The sequence below is a fragment of the Merops nubicus genome, unplaced genomic scaffold, assembly GCF_000691845.1.
Source record: "Merops nubicus isolate BGI_N331 unplaced genomic scaffold, ASM69184v1 scaffold14110, whole genome shotgun sequence".
Classification (NCBI taxonomy): Eukaryota; Metazoa; Chordata; class Aves; order Coraciiformes; family Meropidae; genus Merops; species Merops nubicus.
Window position 1 is genome coordinate 14,279 of NW_008580973.1, and position 17,215 is coordinate 31,493.

Here is a 17,215-nt window from a genome sequence, read left to right on the forward strand (position 1 = left end):
ATTCTAGCTGATGTGAAGGAAAAATCTGGAAAGCAACAATGCTGAAAAGGCTATAGGTATGATTTTACAGAATGACAGATTAAAGGATTCTAAGGGTCATACGTAGGAGTGTCCCATGGTTTTAACTAGTGAATTCTCAAAGGAACATGTCAGGGGAGTTAGTTTCCCATATTTTCAATGGAAAGGGAGGTGGTGCATCTAACTAGTCCCTAAAGGAAAAATAATTGTTTGAGTGAATATTCATTACAATATTTGAAAAAATTTGTTTTTCAGATAATTGCCTTTGATGAACTTCGGACAGACTTCAAAAGCCCAATAGACCAGTGCAACCCAGTCCACGCAGTGAGTACAACCTTAGCAAGCTGTTGCTTGCTAACCAGCAGCTCCTAAAGAAAGGGAGATGCACTAAGCTGTCAGTGAAAGTATGAGTGTGGAAACGAATGTAGAGTCTGTTGTGAAGTCCACTCTAGAAAACTGAATTATTGGTCCAATCTTAGAAAGCCAGAGGGTGATGATTAGCTAGATGCTACTAGATTTCTTTTTTTGCTGAAGGAGACAGCAAAATAATTTGGAAGTTGAAGGATATATATAATGTGATCCTAATGCTTGCTTTTTATCTTTTAATTCAGTGGCATAAGTTTTCCTTTTTGAATTAATTTGCTTTCTCTGCATTCAAGCATTGGATAACCACCACCATACTATCTGTATCAATGAGTCAAAAGCTTGCACAGATTTGATAAGAAATCTGCATTCCCAGAACTCTGTCTCATGGCAGGGCTCTAAATTCTCCCGTGCTTTAAGAGTAAATAATGCATTCTGCTGCATCTGCTATGGAAGAGGTTAAATATCACCCTGGGACTGTAACTCAGTTTTACCTAATGAACCAAAATGCAACCCAGATATAAGCATACAAAAATTCCTGTTAATTAAAGGTGTGATCCATGACGATTTAGCTGATTGAGTTAAACAAGCATCAGATTTGTGCCACCAGCACTGAGAGCAGAACTTGGCTCCTTGTCATCTCACTGGGAATTATGATGATTATGACAGGTGCTGAATTTAATCTGTACAGAATATCGAGTTATTGAATTACCTACAAATTACAACCAGATTCAGTAGCTACTACTTTGCTATTTAACCTTGTTTTATAACTCAGCAGAGGACTTCTGGTGCCGCTTAGACCACTGATGATTTTAAGCGTAATCTTTACATGAATTTTTGAGTCAGAAGACCTGTTTGCTGTTCACTAGCACATAAGCAAAGAATGAGAACAAAGAAAGAAATTATATGAAGAAAACCTAGAGAGGACTTCAATAGAAGTAACCTAGTTTTGAATTTACTGGAAGTAATCTGATTTTGAATTCACTTTATCTGTTTTTACTTCCCATCTTGAGAACTGTACACAATAAATATGTATTTATATGTACCAAATTCCATTAATTCAGTCTCTTCCTAAAACTAGTAAGATGCGCCATGGAAATAATTTCCTCTTATTTTAAAATGGTAATGGAATTGGTTTCCAGGACAAAATAAGTTAATAAGCCCCTGTTTCAGTCATATTAGAGACATAATAAAAAACTTAATTGTAGAGTTTCCAGGAAAATACAGCAAAGTATTCTGTGATTGGTTGACATATCTGACTCTCTTCTATGAAGCCTTTTGTGATAAATCAAACAATAACCTCAGATTGATTTCTTCTGCACAGTATACATGTTGATGCCTTTAATACTGTCATAAAATCAACATTTTTTAGCAGGTGTTTCCTGTCTTACTTATCTGGTCAAGTGCATTTTCCTTTTTCCCCTATGCATAATTGCGTATGCCCTTATTCCATTAATTTGGTGGGGTAGTTTTCTTATACTGCACTATTAGAATGTCTGATGTTTACTCATGTATCTTCCACAATATTTTCATGACAGAGGGTAAAGCATTTTTGGCAAGAGAAGGCTGAATTAAGGACAGATCAGAGGTATAAAAAATGGTGGTAAAAGCTGAGAATTTAATTTGAATTGCCTGGTTCACACTCTGTTACCTAGAGTTCAAAGATGGACTCTCCAAGGTCAGCTTTAGTTAGGCATCTGTCTTCCAAAGGGAATTGAGAAGATTGTCTTTCTCTCTCCACTTACCTCCTATAAAATGCAGGAAAACTTTCTGCAGCTTCACAGGTACATCCACACACATCCATTCTCAAGTTTGCAACCATGAGTCTAAAATTTCTGAATCTCTTTAGATCACAGACACCAGAGAGAGGCAGAACACATCTGGTGCCTAGCAAGGTGCCACTGTCTCATTGTCTTTCCAAAATGATACTTTTTTTCTTTTATAATGGCATAAACTTGGGCGCAGGGAAGGAAAAGAGACATTTCTTTAGAGACAAGAAAGGAAAAGAGACATCCTTTTGGAGAACAGAAGTAAAACTCAGACCTGAAGCAAATTTAAAACATTTGAAAAGCAAAAAGCATAGGGGGAGCTGGCTTCTCACATTGATATATTACATTACCTGTTTAAAAAAGATAATTGTTCACAATATTTTTTTGCCCATGTCTTAATGAAAATATTACCAGGTCGTCTTCTAGGACAACACAACCACTCTGCCTTCTGTAGTGTAACTAACAGTTGAATCTTTCACAGTAACTCCAGTGATGGGGTTATGCAGAGTGAAATCTGATTTACTAGCGAATTACTCATTATGAGCCATTTAAAAGAAGACCTCTTTTTGACTTGTCTTCTTTCTGTGAATCAAACTTAGAGCATCTTTTGAGACCCAGTGCTTAACTACAGCGACTTTTAGTATTTATGAATGTGTCTGTTGTTTAAAGTGTCATTTCTAGGATATTTCAGATATTTTTCACTAACGGGTTAAATTCTAATATGACATGTTGTTCAGGCATCCTCTTAGTGATAGAGGAAGGGCTGCCAGACCAACTTCCTAGTTGTTTTTCCCTTTCAGAATTCTCTTGAAGCCAGAGGCTGGGTACTTGAAAATGCAAGATCAAGTCTCTGTGGTATAGAATGGTACCACGGACTAGAGCTACAAATGCTTAATTAAAAAGAAGCTGCATCCTCTTGGCTCAGGGCTAACACAGACTTGAATCCCCCATTTATATTGTTACACCAAATAACAGATGAAAAAATAACTTATTGAGACTTTGAAATGGATAAATCATTTGTCTTGCAAGCAGTAGGTAAGAAGTGAATACTATTGTTTCAGATTAATAATGTTTTGTTTCCCTGCAGCCATTAATTGTGATCTTGACCCATTGTAATTGTAGTGTATTGTCTTTATAACACCAGCTAATCTCCTGCGTTTTCCCTACTTTTTTTTGGCAGAGAGAGCGGCTGAGAAATATTGAGCGTATTTGCTTCCTCCTGAGAAAGGTGAGCATAAATTAGCCTAGGATTTGTGAAGTTGATGAGGATTAAAGCCATCCAGTCGTGAGGTACCTTCATTTTTCTCTTTGAATGATCCTAACAGTCAATTGATGAAAGGCTGTTGTCTACTGCAGAAATGGATGTCATGATGACCTTGTGAGGACAGAGTAAGACAGCCGATAAAAGGTTAACTTAATAGAGGATTTCTGGATAAGAACTGAAACTTCAGAACGTCATCCCATTCACTTTAAGACACACATTTAATGTTTAAGTTTTTTAATTGGCTGAATAAAGAAGTTGATTCAGTATTTATTTTAATTTGACATGAGAGATGCTGTGTGCCTCAGTTTCTGAGGGATTTGAAGGAGAGTCTAAATGTAGGATTGATACATCCATGGATTACTCATCTGTAGCTTGAAAGATGGTTTTTATAAACACTCATTATTCTCCAGACTCTGTCCTATTGAAGTACAAATAATCATAGTTCCAAAGTGTTGTATTCTTTAAATTAAAGCTTCTAAAAATTGCCTTCTGCAGAGCAGTAATGAAACCACCTAAATTATTTGACACTTTTACTTTACGAAGTAATCACTGAAGTGTGGCCTGCTGACTGCATCCTGATCAAGCTAAGCCCTAAATTCAGATATGGTTTTAAGAAATTCATGGCCTCATCCTTAGAGGTTTTGAGAAAGCCAGTGCTAGGAGTTATTGGTTTGGGGTGATCCAAAGGCATAACTGTGACCCCATGCAGAATCTGTGAAGTGTCATTCTTGGATCAGTCAGAACCGGAGCCATATCTGCTTGGCACCATTATGAACATGTGACTGTTAGGAGCCACATTTAAGTACTTAGCCTGTTTATGACACTAGGGATATGAAAATAAGCGAAAATACTTATCACCAACAGCTTTCCATTTTATCAAATAGGCAGCCAGCTAGTTTCAAGCTGTGTCCCAGTTTCTCTAATGTAAAGCAACTGGTGAGTGGTAATATGTTAATATGTCAGCCTCATGGGGATGCCTTGCCTGCATCAGTATGTAATTTTTATTGAGCCTCAGCCTCACTGTGAGCAGAAAAATGGAGCATTTTGGCTAATTACAAGCTCTGTATTCATTAAGGATTGGCTTGCTTCTGGCTCACTTAAACACTTTGTTAATTCAGCCTCTTTTTCAAAGTTCTTTGGGGACTCATTTCTTTTAATTGTGAGTTTATATGCAAGAAGGGGAAAGTGCAATAACTACAGAGGCTTGTAGTCTCAAAATCTGCCAATCACTAAAAATAGCTTTCATTTATGCAATATAAAGGATTCACTGTTGGCGAAAATTCTGGAAAACCGGTAAAGACTTGAGTGCCAGCTTTATAGGTACAGAAAAATGTCAGGATGCTTTCAGCAAGCAGTAAGTATGTCCCTCGTTATAATATTGTGTGGCTTTAGGTCTGCTTCTCTTTTTATGAAGCAACAACATATCTGTTTTCCTATGACTTGAAGTCAGATAATTCCTTTAAAGGGCTTTGATAACAGTGATATCTTGCTCTTTATGACATTGGAACTTAATGCTTAAGATTTGCTGTAAGTCTCTTTTTTAAAGAGGATATAGGTGGACAATAAAGATATGTTGAGTATCATTATATGCTGGTTCTTCCAAAGAAGGGGTTCTTGGGAATTACTAAATGGACAATGGACACACAACATGTCATTTAAATCTGATCGCAGTGGGCAATGAGTGTCTTAAGGATGCATTTTGGGTTTTATCTCCAAAATACTTGTGGAGAGGATTATTAACAAACTGTGACCAAGTATGTGATATCTCACCAGATCTTACATAACTTGTTTACCTTTTTCAAAATAGAATGGAGGATATAATTTTTCTGCAGCCAAGCATTTTCTGACATTTGGTTTGGGGAACATGTTTCTATATCATTAAAGCAAGCAGGGATCATGTGAAGTAGATATATCTGGTGCTGGCATGTATACATGCATGTACACATGGGTCTGTTTTTCTGGTGCTATAGAATTAGATCAGCCTAAGTCTTCTGTTTACTGGAGAGTGATTAAATATATGTAAATAAGCCATGAACATTGCATAGCCATGGTCAAATCTCTTCTATCTTGAAGTAAATGAGAGGAAGGACTTGTTTTCTGCAGCTGGCACAAAATAAGGTTCTCTCAGGATACATGTATCTCTTTTTATTCAGTGGTGTGTTTTGAGGGCTTTATAGTATAGAGTTTTGTTCATGTGTGTATCCTGTAAACTGTTGAGTGTTCCATTGTGTGGACATCCGTGTCATACCAGTGATATGTGATTCAGATAGGACATAGACTAGTATTGACAAATGTGGTGGAGTCTGTGCTGTCCTTTTTTAACAAACTACCTTTGTTCCTCCAAGGATATGATTAGGTGACACGCTACAGTTTTGTACAGAGGGACACAAACTAGTTGTGAATTAGCTGTCTTGAGCCAGTGGAAGCAGTACAGGCTTCTTGGGCTCTTCGGCCCTGTAAAGGAGTGGGACAAGTGACTTGTGCTATATAGATCTACCCTGATTTTTGTGATTAAATATTTTGGTGGGTTTATTAAAATATATTCAGTTCATGATGACAGCAATATTATATAACTGTAATTGCAGTTGTAGTTCAAGAAATATACCTACCCAATGGATTCCTGTTGGATATAATCAAATTAGTACTAAGGACAATTAGGAATTTCTTAGATTAAAACATGGTCTATTTCATTAATCAACCATTGTAATATTATTACTTTACCTCTGAGGAAATTTAAGTTGTGATAAGGTTATGCACTGTAAATTTTTATTAATTTGATAAATCCTTACTAGGGAGGAAAGTTGACCGAACTTGCTTCCTGCTTAGCAAATGTATTTCAGACTTCAGTTTGCTCATGCCAAACACTGTTGAACAGTGTAAGTGACCTTTCTCAAATTATCAGCAAATATTTGGTTTTAAACCCCATTAAGCTAAAGTAAGAGTGATTTTTGAACAGCAGAACTGGAACTAGAACTCACCTGGGAGGGAACTGAGGTACATAAAAGACAGACTTTTACTCATTTTCCTACTGTAGTGGAGCATTTTAGCTACATTAGGCATAAAACTAGTAAAACTGCAAGTGTAAGAAAATATTGTACTAGGGCTCAATTATTTTTCTTGATTTTTTTTTTTTTTGTGTGTGTATGGATTTTTTTGGGTGGGTGGGTTGGTTGGTTGTGGCTTTTTTGGCAAATGTTGAAGCGATAATTGGAAGAGAGCAAATTCAGCAAGAAATCTAACCACAGGCAAGGTGACATAAATCTCAAAGATGTTCCAGATGAACTTGAACTGTCTTGAAGAATACAAACACACACATGGACAAAAAACATTCCAGGGATAACTTTTGGATAACCAAACTTAGCCAGCTAAGCACTCCAGTACTAGCAGTAGCAACAGTGGATTGTAAATCAGGAGTTGGGATGTTATAATATTTTAGTTAGGAGGTTGGGGGTTGCCCATGCTTGGTCTGTTCTGGTACTTCTGTCATTGTGGTTTCCAGTGAAGGTGGATCTGTGGTGAAAATTTTATTCTTTATTCCATAGTTCTAGTGTTTACTGGATTCAGTTCTGGGTTTTACTACTCTGCAAAACAAATCTGTCTTTTAAATAAATATTCCATATTATATACCCTAATACACATCACAGTTGTGTTTTACTGTATCTACAGGCTTTAGTAAATAGCCAAAACGAATGTTACCTGAAAGAGCAATTATATAAGGAATTCCGTTCAGACTAACATACTCTAAAATGTAAAACCTTGTGAGCATAATATGTAATTCCAGACAACTGAGTGTCTGTGTACAATTTTGTTTTGGTATGTTTTCATATTTAATTATTCTCTTTAAAAAAAGTCAAAATAGCTTATATGTATGAAAGTAACAGTCATACAGCAGCATGAGTAATCAGAAGCTTGAAGACTTGTGGCTTAATGCCACAGGTTCAACTGTAGATGGAGTATGCCAAGGCAGAAGGTAAAGCTTGATCCTGTGTCCATTTCATGCCTGTTTGTCAGTGTTTAATGCACATACTGAAAGCTTGAAAAAAACAAAACAAAACAAAACAAAATATTATATGCTCAGTAAAATGTTAAGAATCGTCTAACAGGGGACAAATTTGCTTTTTAGCTCTTCCTTAATAGCCGATGAAAACAGTTATGGAGGATTTTACAAGAGAGTAAATATTATGGAAAGTCAACATTTTTAAAAAGTAGCACAGTGATTTCTTATTTATCCTCAGTTGACTTGCTCTTTCCTGGATATTTTGGATGAAAGAGACTGACCAGTGTGCACTAAAGTAACTGCTGTAGGAAATAGTCTTGGTACTTGGACCTTGTTAGGTTCAAGACCTTCACCTACCAGTAGCTCCCACCATTCTCTGCATGCAACAGCTATGGTGGACGTAGCCATTTGGAGACCATACGTCACAGTAGCTGATTTCTAGTGACTGATCATATTCTTCTCTTCTTGATAAGTTTGCTGGTTATTATGATGATCACTCCTTCCTTTGTTCTGCCTCATAGTCACTGACAAACCTGAAAGAATGTGATGGATTTAAAATGTGTCTCTGGTTATGCCAGTTGATTGCTTCATCATGGATTTATGGATTTATAGGTCTGTGACATTCTTTTAGTCAGTCTGCAGGCTGATAGTCATAAGCAGAGTACTTCTGTAAGCCTATAGCATGGTTCATTAAAATGCTTAATATAAGGTCATATCAGCAAATTTAGCAAAATGTGATGTATAATTACAAGGAATTTTTAAAGTTGTGTGTATCCATCCGTATGTAAGAAGGAATCATGCTTTCTTCCCAGGGTTGGAAAACCTCATCGGCAGAAAGTACAGCATTAAGACAATTAGTTTGTTGCAGAACTGGGAATAGCAGCAACAGTTTTGCCTGTTAAACCTTTTACAATCTCTGTAAAGATGTTTTAATTCCTCATTTAGTTACACTTGACAGAAAATGTTGCCATGTAGCTCCACTGAAGGGATAAATATGCAGGGTAGATGCATACCAGGTTTGTATGTTTGTATATTTGTGGTATGTATTATAATCAACACCTCCTAACTGGTAGTCAACAGTTCCTCTTTGAAGTTTAGGGAAACAGAATTTTTAGCCTAGTCATAAGGTATTTCTGGGCTGTGGAAATAGAGGCATTCTGCTTCACAGGACAAAGACACTGATGTTTCCAGAGTTCTGATAAGCTGTTGCTGTAACAAAGATCACAAAGGGAACAAAAAATGGCACCATCTGACATTTTTCCCAGTAACAGTGATTGTTACAATGATGGAGCACATGAACTTCGTCCACTCTTATTAGAGACCAAAGATTTCATCGTTGTTGCTGACTTCTCAGTGCATGTTTTATTTCTTGTATCTATGTATCTAATTCTCTTTTCATACGTCATCAATATGATGAAACTGATGAGTTTTGACTAATCATCAGGACAGGAGGAAAACTGTCAGGAGACCCTTCCTACTGAGCGACTGGGAGCGTAAAACCTCATCAAGAGACAATGTGGATAATTCTGAAGAATGAATGTGGGATTATTTTTATGGAAAATACTCAGTACTTTCATGGTACTACTCAGGTAGTTATTCAGTGTCTCCCTGTGACTTAGTGCAATACAGAAGCTTTTACCCAAGCAGGCATTGCTGTGTATAAAATTATTTCATTAAATATTGTGGGTTTTGTAAAATTATTTTTATAATCTCAAATGCCTTTTTTTTTTTACCCAGTCTTTGTCCTGCAATTCAGTGGTTCAAAACAGAATTGACTTACATCCAAAAGCTTTCTGAATACCTCTAGATTTATGAAGAGTTTGACTTCAAGTCTGACATTCATGCTTATTATTCATCTCTGAGATTGAACAACAACAAAAGCAGCTGTGATAGACCTCTGTGGGCGCTCTCAGTCTTTCCTTGACATTGACAGCTTGGAGCAATCTTTGTTTATTGCTCTGAGATGAGAAACATGTTGATATTCAAGCATAAACCCATGTGGAATAAACCCAGACTTACATTTGGATTTGAAGTTCTTATAATTTAGACACCATTTAGATAAAAAATGTGTAGTGTATTGTTTATGGTTATGACCAAATATGTCTGATTTTGTGTAGAAGTTTCCAGTGAAGCTCAGGAGAAGCCACAAAGGTCAAACTCCGAGTAGAATGAGGGGAGCTTTTGAGTAGATAATTCAGCACTTGCCTTTGTAGCACTTCACTTGAGCTAGTGATGCTTTACTCCTTGGAAAGTAATATTTTTTTTTTTTTCCCTTTTGGCCATTAGTGGGAGAGGACTGTATCATGAAGGAAGGTGGCTTGCAAGTATTTCCAAAAAGCTGGGGTCCTTTTTGATCAAATTGCACTAGATAGCTCTATCAAGATCTGAACTTTCCATTAAGTGGCCTGATAACAACAGTTTCATATTCATATTGTTTAAGTAATGCTTTTTTCGAAGGTTTAAACATATGACCTGTTATTGGGACTACAGTGATATTCTGAATTAACATTATCATATGAAAACTCTGCACTGTAAAGGTGTTTTCAGTAAATTCCAGGCTGTTCTATTTGTCTTCTTTCTGGAAGAAAATATAGTACAGGAGCAAATTCCTTTTGTTGTCCTTAGGTAGATATTCTGCTGTAGTACATTTTGCCACTTTGTGAATTTTGCATTCTTTTTTCATTTTCTTAGTTGGATACTTTGATCTTTTAAAGTCCCTGTTGTGCTTCAGCTGGAGAGTCCTTTCAGCAAGACTTGGCTCTCCTTTTCTATTATGTTTCCATTAGTGTTTGTGTTACAGCAATGTTTCCAGGCTCAGGTAAAGAATAAAGCTTTATTGTGCCAGGTAATAAAACCCACATGGAAATAATTATAAAAAGCATTTGTTTACACTCACAATATATGTACACAATAGGAAAGGAAAGGTTGTGCAGCTGATCTGATGATAGAGCTCTTGTTTTCAGAGAGCAACTTCGTATTCTTGTTAGAATCTTATTGTTAAATGAACTTTAAAATTTTCTGGTTTTGGACTCTGAAGGTTCATTGGGTTCAAGCCAGTGATGGTTTTGGATCAACTCTGATGGTTCAAACTTCTGTAGTCCAACTGATGACTGTTGGGAGTAAAATTATCTTGTGTTTTACGCTTAGAGGTTTGTGATAGCTGGTCAACAAACACTAATAAACATAGACAATATAAAGAGGTGGATCTCTGTCACATTATAGTGAGTATGAGCTACACCCTCCTGCTATATATTTATATGCACACATAATTAGCTCCTAAGCTGCCTCGTATGAAATTCTAGAGTTTGCATGCAGGCACTGGAATAAAATATATTGCTGTTTCCAAAGCATTAATTAGATCTGCAGATTTTATAGGATGTAAGCTTGCTATGCTGTATGTATTCTGTCACTTATGGCTTGGACTGTAATTACGACGTCTTTCATAAGACTGAATTCATTCAAGTTTGAACTGACTTTGGACATTTTAAAGTACATTAGACCCTGAATCTGTGAGAGAGACATAAAACTAGTAAGTGTGCACTCAGTACTTATTGGAAAGTTAAACTGCTGAACTTCTCTTAGATGACAAAGTAAACTTTCTTCTGGCCTTCAGAGTGGCTCTGACAAGGTGGTTTTAGATTAGGATGGAGGAATTTTACATTCTAAGGATAAAATTTTACGTTAGCTAAAATATATATTAGTAGACAATTTTTAGTTTATGGAAATCATGGTTTATGGATGAAGGTTTTTTTAGACAACTTTGGTACAACATCTCTTGTAAGTCAAAAGAGTCATGAGATAAGTTTGAAGTCTGCTGTTCATGTAAATAGGAGGGATGTCCTTACGTAGTACAAGTGAAAGACGGAATGTAGCTTGGCAGGGGAAGTAGCCATATAGGCTACATATAGGCAAGTAAAGTATTTTTAACTTTAGTATTGTACACTTTCACTAGCTCTGTGTTGGATTGTTTCCTGCAGCTTGCCTAAAAAATGAATTAATGTATTGATAATGATTCACACTTAGTAGAGATTTTGTTTTCATCCAGAAACAGGAGTGACATAATTTTCCCTGAATCGTGCAATAAATTTGCAGTATAGACAAAACTTAGGCCTTCAGTTCTTTTGTTGGTGAGCTGCCTTTTCATCTCTTGTACTCCAATAGGAAATTCAACTACAGATCATGTAAAAGCTTCTTTCACTCTCAAGTCTTTTGTTACTATTATGATGTATGAAGTGTGACATGGGGAAAAAAATGGAGGTATGCCCTGTTCAGTTATTCTTTTGGGCATCCACATAGTTTTAATTTCGTTAGAGTGGAACTTGGCACAGTAGTTATTTTGCAGAACTAACATTCAAATTGGGACCAAAGATCTTACAGTAATTACACTTTCTGCACAAATTCCCACATAAATGTTGCTTGACTAGAAATAGTACGTCTCTTCTTCACACTTTAGTGTAAATATATTGGTCTAATATTTACTAGAAATATATCACTATTGTAATAAAAATACTGAACATAATCCCTTCCAGCCTTTCCTTGTATACAGTACTGTATCTGGAAAGAAGGTCCTTAAGACAGGACTTATGAACTTGGAGGAAGTATAGTATTTCTGGCAGGCAATTAATTCACTACTGACACTCATTTATTATGTGCATTGTGCCAGCACTATTTTTAGTCAAATTTACAAGTTCCTGAATTCAGCACTTCTCAAAACTTGGAACACAACTGCTATTTTTAGCAATCGTTACCTAAGGCTATCTGTGTGCTTACCTAAGGATAATGGGAAGCAGTATCGTGCTGTGCCTGCACAGGTGTTCAAAGTAGGGGTAGGCTGTAAGGGGAGAAGTTAGAAAACTATTGCAGGAGAGAAGAGTTCAAACTTGGGACTCAGTAACAGTTGGGTCCTTACCTTCCTTTTACTCCAGAGAGGAAGTAAGATTTGCCAGTGTGATGCCTGATGGAAATTTAAATATCCTTAGAAGAGAGATACATTATGGTTATTCATAATATTATTATTCATGAGAATGTTTACGTATCAGACTGTTTCAGGTTAACTGAGTGTATTTTGCTGTTAATCTCATCTTTTAAATTTTTATTCAATATTCAAAGTGGCAACCAAAGTACCACCCTGTAACAGAGGACCTCTTGCTTTACAATTCAGCTTTTCCCAGGACTGTTCTGGGAAATATGTAAACATATCTCCTTACAGTATCAGAACATTACAGATAAGAGCAGAATAGGGCTGGATATGTTCCAGTAATGTACATGAGTAACTGTTGCCTGGGAAGTACTCTTGAGAGCAGTGTACTTCTCAGCTGCTTGGGGTAATGTAATTTATACATCTGTTCCTCAGAGCTGTGTTGAAGATACTGGCAAAATTTGACTTGCTAATGGACTATATTTGCTCTAATTTGGTATGCAGTAAAGTAAATATTTGCATTTTAATAAAACTAAAGAAATTGGGGTTAAATTGAATGTCACTGTTACGTTTAGCAGGATGTTCATTGTGGATTTAAGTCAGGATCAGACCCTATCAAGTCACTATGCAAATACAAAAAGCAATATAATAGTTAAAAATAGAGCACCATGATTTTGCATCATACCTGTTACATGGATGCAAATTGTTTCTGCTGGGCCTTAAAAGTCCTGCCTTGCATTTAGATGCTGATGTTTTCAATAAAGCTGTTAGAATAGCAGGGCAGGGATTGTCTTTACCATGTATGCACTGTATCAAATCTGCTTCCTCAGACTGACAGCCTTTACACACCTGATACAGAAACAGCTCTTTAGTGAACACTTAGTTTTCAGCATTTATGAAGCTGTCAATCTCAGGCAGACCCCCAGGAGATGGCCTGAGGGCCCTTCCTGTGCTGTGCAGATGGCTGAACTTCATTTTAATGATCCCAGGGATTTCTGTATTCATAGACTTGCCTGTGAAATGAGGGGCTGGTTTTCTAGATCCTAATGAAAACCTGTGGTACTAATTGTCATACTCACCACATTTGGACAGGGAGACAAAGGCGGCATGAGCTCTTGGAATAACTCAGCTGCAGGACATCATGGCTGGTTGTGTCTGAAATACAATAGAGAGGTAGGGCAAGAAAGCATTAGTTACCTTGTTTCATATTAGAGAAGTTTGCACTCCAGTGTTGCTAACCCACCTTCTGTTATTGATTCTGAATTAGCTTAAAAAAGAATGGTTGTGAAAATATCTGCTGATCCCTGCTGAGTGGAAAAGAACAGTTTGCAGAGGAGATACACTTGTAAGATCACAACACATCTGCTTTAATGACGTGCCTTCCAAGGACAGGGCACTTTTTGAATTGTGCCAATTTCCTGCAGGCCTTACAGTGGAGCAGCCTTTCTAAAAATCCATTTCATAATCTCTCTACCTGTTGGCTGTTATGACATCCCTTTGGCTCTGCCATACAGAAATGTTTATAGATACTCTCGATGAATGTCCCATAAAGACCTAGTCTTCCTCTCTTGTTAAAGTTATTATTTGTATTATGACAAAGTTTAAATATTCTAGTCATAAACTATTCCAGTGGAATCTATAGATTTTTAATATAATTACTGCTGTGTGGCAGGAGGCAAAAAGTGAGACAATGAGAAGTGAAATGATGAGCCTAATTATAGACCTGTTTAGTAACTCAGATGGAAAGAGCATCCAGAAATCCTGTAGTTTAATGTTAGATCTGGTGCCGTCTTGCAGATGGATATGGAGTGCTTTGTAAGAATGATGATGAGGTTCTCTGTGTTACTTATTTCATTGTCTGGTGTTTGTGCTGTGGAGTGACTGATGTTCGCATCCACTTAATGCTGTTTAAAGACATTCCAATAGCGTATTAGAGTAATGCAATTACCTGTACAAAGGATTGGCTTTGTGCTGCTTTGCTTCACTGTGATCCAGAAAGGTGGAGGGTTGAAAACAGATGTGATATCCTTCTTTTCATTTGTGCTCTGCATTCGAGTCTTGTATGTGTGCACCATTGCTGTCCCCCAGATAAAATGTAAAGCTGTATTTCTGAACTTAGTAGATTCAGCTCTGGGTTGGTTTTTGATGATCTGGAATTCTTTTTCCAGACATTTTCATTTCAGCTAGTTGCATATATCTATGTAGCACACTGATAAATACTTCTAGAGGTTTGTATAACACAGTTTTGCATTACTTAAAATGCTTTGGTTATAGGTTTGTGTTATAATAATTTTAACAATGCAACTGAATTATTAAGGGGTTGCTATAAGATTACTAGAGGACAGAGCTTGAAGAAACACAAAGTGTGGATTTAAACAGGAGAATTGAAAGGAATTGAACCTAAAAATTTGAATTAAAAACCTCAGTATATTTACTGTAACATCTTTGTATTGGGCTCTAGGGCAGCCTTTCTGAGGAGGTTGTGAAAGTCAAGTAACTCAAATAATTTAAAATAGATTAGAAAGATACACTGGAAAATGTAACTGGGAAGCTTTTCTGTATTTCAACAGTAAACTTAATGTGTTTCATATGTTTGATCAATGCAAGCAGCATGTTTAAAACTGCAGCAAATGTTAAGGTGTATGATCTGTGTAGTTAAATCAATGGACAGTTGACTCTGGTTTGTGCCATATCAGAAGCAGATATGATTTGTTTCAGTGTATGTACATTCCACATATATGCACCATCTGGGCTAATTCACATACTACTGTTTTCTGTGTGTTCCTCCTTTGTTTTTTCACTTGTTTGAACTGCACATCTGACCTGTGGTCTGTGTTGTTCAATTAGGAGAATCTCAGAGTCAGTAAATAATTTTGTCTCTTTGGTCTCACAATGTCTTTAGTTCAGCAGCTGATACTCACCAGTAACTCAGGCTAGCTCTAGCAGGCTCAGTTAGAGTGGTCTTTAAAGTGTAATTAAAACAGCTCTTGTGTTCTGAAAACATTGGGTACATCTCCATCTCCTCTTTCGCTTCTACTGATTGCATGTCAGCTTTAGCAGGGGATATATGGGGGGAAAAAAGAGGAGCAAAGTGAGGACCACATTTACAAGCTGCAGCTGTTGATCAGTGGAAGTAGGTGCAGTAGCATTAACCACTGCAACAAAGCAGCATGCACTTATATCAGGCCAAATTTGGGGCCTTGGAGGGATTCCATGCAGGTGTGATGTTTTCAGTTTCTTGTTGCTTTCAGGTGGATAGAAAAGGGCTTGTGTATTTTAAGGTAGACAACTTGTTCCCACTTGGGTAATCACCAGAGCTCTTAGGTTACCTGAAGGAGATTCAGCTGCCACTTCTTTTCATTTTTTTCCTGACATCTGTGGCAGGAGAAGACAGGCATTAAGAAAGGAGGTTGTCTCAGCCTCTAACAGCATAATAAAACCTCCCAGAAAACCCGAGAAGAGTGAGTATCTAATAGCTGGCAATTTCTGGGTGTGGTGTTAAATTTGTGGTTACAGTATGGGGGCTGGCATGCACAAATGGAGACTGATGTAGACTCAGAGTCTTTTGAGGGAAGAAACAGCAATTCTGTGAGAATTACTATTATCATGCAGCGCTCAGGAATACTGGTCCTAAGCAAAGTGCTAGAAAGAGGCATGAGGTCTTAGCATTTCTGTGCCTTAACAGTGACTGGGAAAGCAGTTTGATTGACTTGTTGCTTTTTTTCTAAGCATGAGAATTTAATAGCACTGATGAAGGGAGATTACTATTCGTGCTATAATATCTTTCCACTTTCCGTTTCTGTGAGGTATTTTTGTGTGCCCTGTTCACTGGACTGTAAGCATCTTCCATGTAAAAATGATTTAATGTTCTGTAAAAGCAAAATTACATTTGAGAAGGAGGTGTCCATATGTAATAAACAGAATAAGGAGGAAAAGTACTGACAGAAAATGATGGGTTTATCTTTTGCATAAGAGCAACAGAATACATTTAGGGAGTAGGAAATTGAATAAAATTATTTAGGACTGAGCTTCCCAAGAGATGCCCTTCTGCAGCTGCAATCTACAATGTCTTTGTATCCCTATAAACACAAAGAAGCTGCTGACAGGTGCTTATCTTCAGTGCTTGTTCTCCCATGCTTTCCTTCAGCCAGACCTGGAATTCTATACGTAACAAAGTCTGCCTTATTTCCTTTGGAACTAGAAGGGAAGAAACTATCTGCTACCTACTGTGTGCATTTATGTGTGTACTACTTGGTATGAGGATGTATTGAATATTTATAGTGAGATGGTAATGATCTGAGTATTATACCTGCCCAAGAGTTTTCATTTTAAATGCAAATAATGAAATGTGAATAAGGATTTAGAACATTTACTGATCTTAATATTATCTTAACTAGACTTATCAGAGCAAAACTTAGAAAGGCATAGTAGTTTCTTTCCCTTGCTTAAGTTATAGCAAAAGGTGTTTCAGATTAGCAGCATTTTGGTCTAGAAGACCACCTCCTTTTCAGGCTTTCCTTTGGTTTGCCACAGGTAGAATCTCAGCCAGCAGAATTCTGGTGGTAAATTTGTAATACTATTCTTTAGCCTAGGACAAAAAGTGACCAAGTTACAGCCTTTAAGAATTGCATTTCTTCGCCAGTTTCTTCTCCACTCCATGTTCCATAACTATTCTCAAGACTTCATCTTGAGCTGTGTCAAAAAGCAGAGGTGATAACCTGGATCAGGGTGTCCCGGGTTCAAAATTGAAGTATACTGTTTATATTCTAACACGTTTACAATCTGACAGCTTTGTATGTTCTCCCAGGAATGAATTAAAGGAGTTTAATTGCTATTGCAGAGCTATCTGTGGCACAGAAGTTACCATTACAGTTGACTACCTCAGC

At 37.0% G+C, this 17,215-nt stretch overlaps 1 protein-coding gene across 1 annotated transcript in view; it reads left to right on the forward strand.

Annotated features, from left to right (window-relative positions):
* Positions 1 to 273: 273 nt before the first annotated feature.
* The window catches only part of LOC103779858 (protein cornichon homolog 3), a gene marked incomplete at its 5' end in the record, with an annotated part of 23,982 nt that continues 7,040 nt past the window's right edge, over positions 274 to 17,215 (forward strand). The window contains 2 exons of the mRNA XM_008947535.1: positions 274 to 342; positions 3,331 to 3,378. Of these exons, the coding sequence (XP_008945783.1) occupies positions 274 to 342; positions 3,331 to 3,378 (117 nt within the window). The remainder of the gene's footprint in view (positions 343 to 3,330; positions 3,379 to 17,215) is intronic.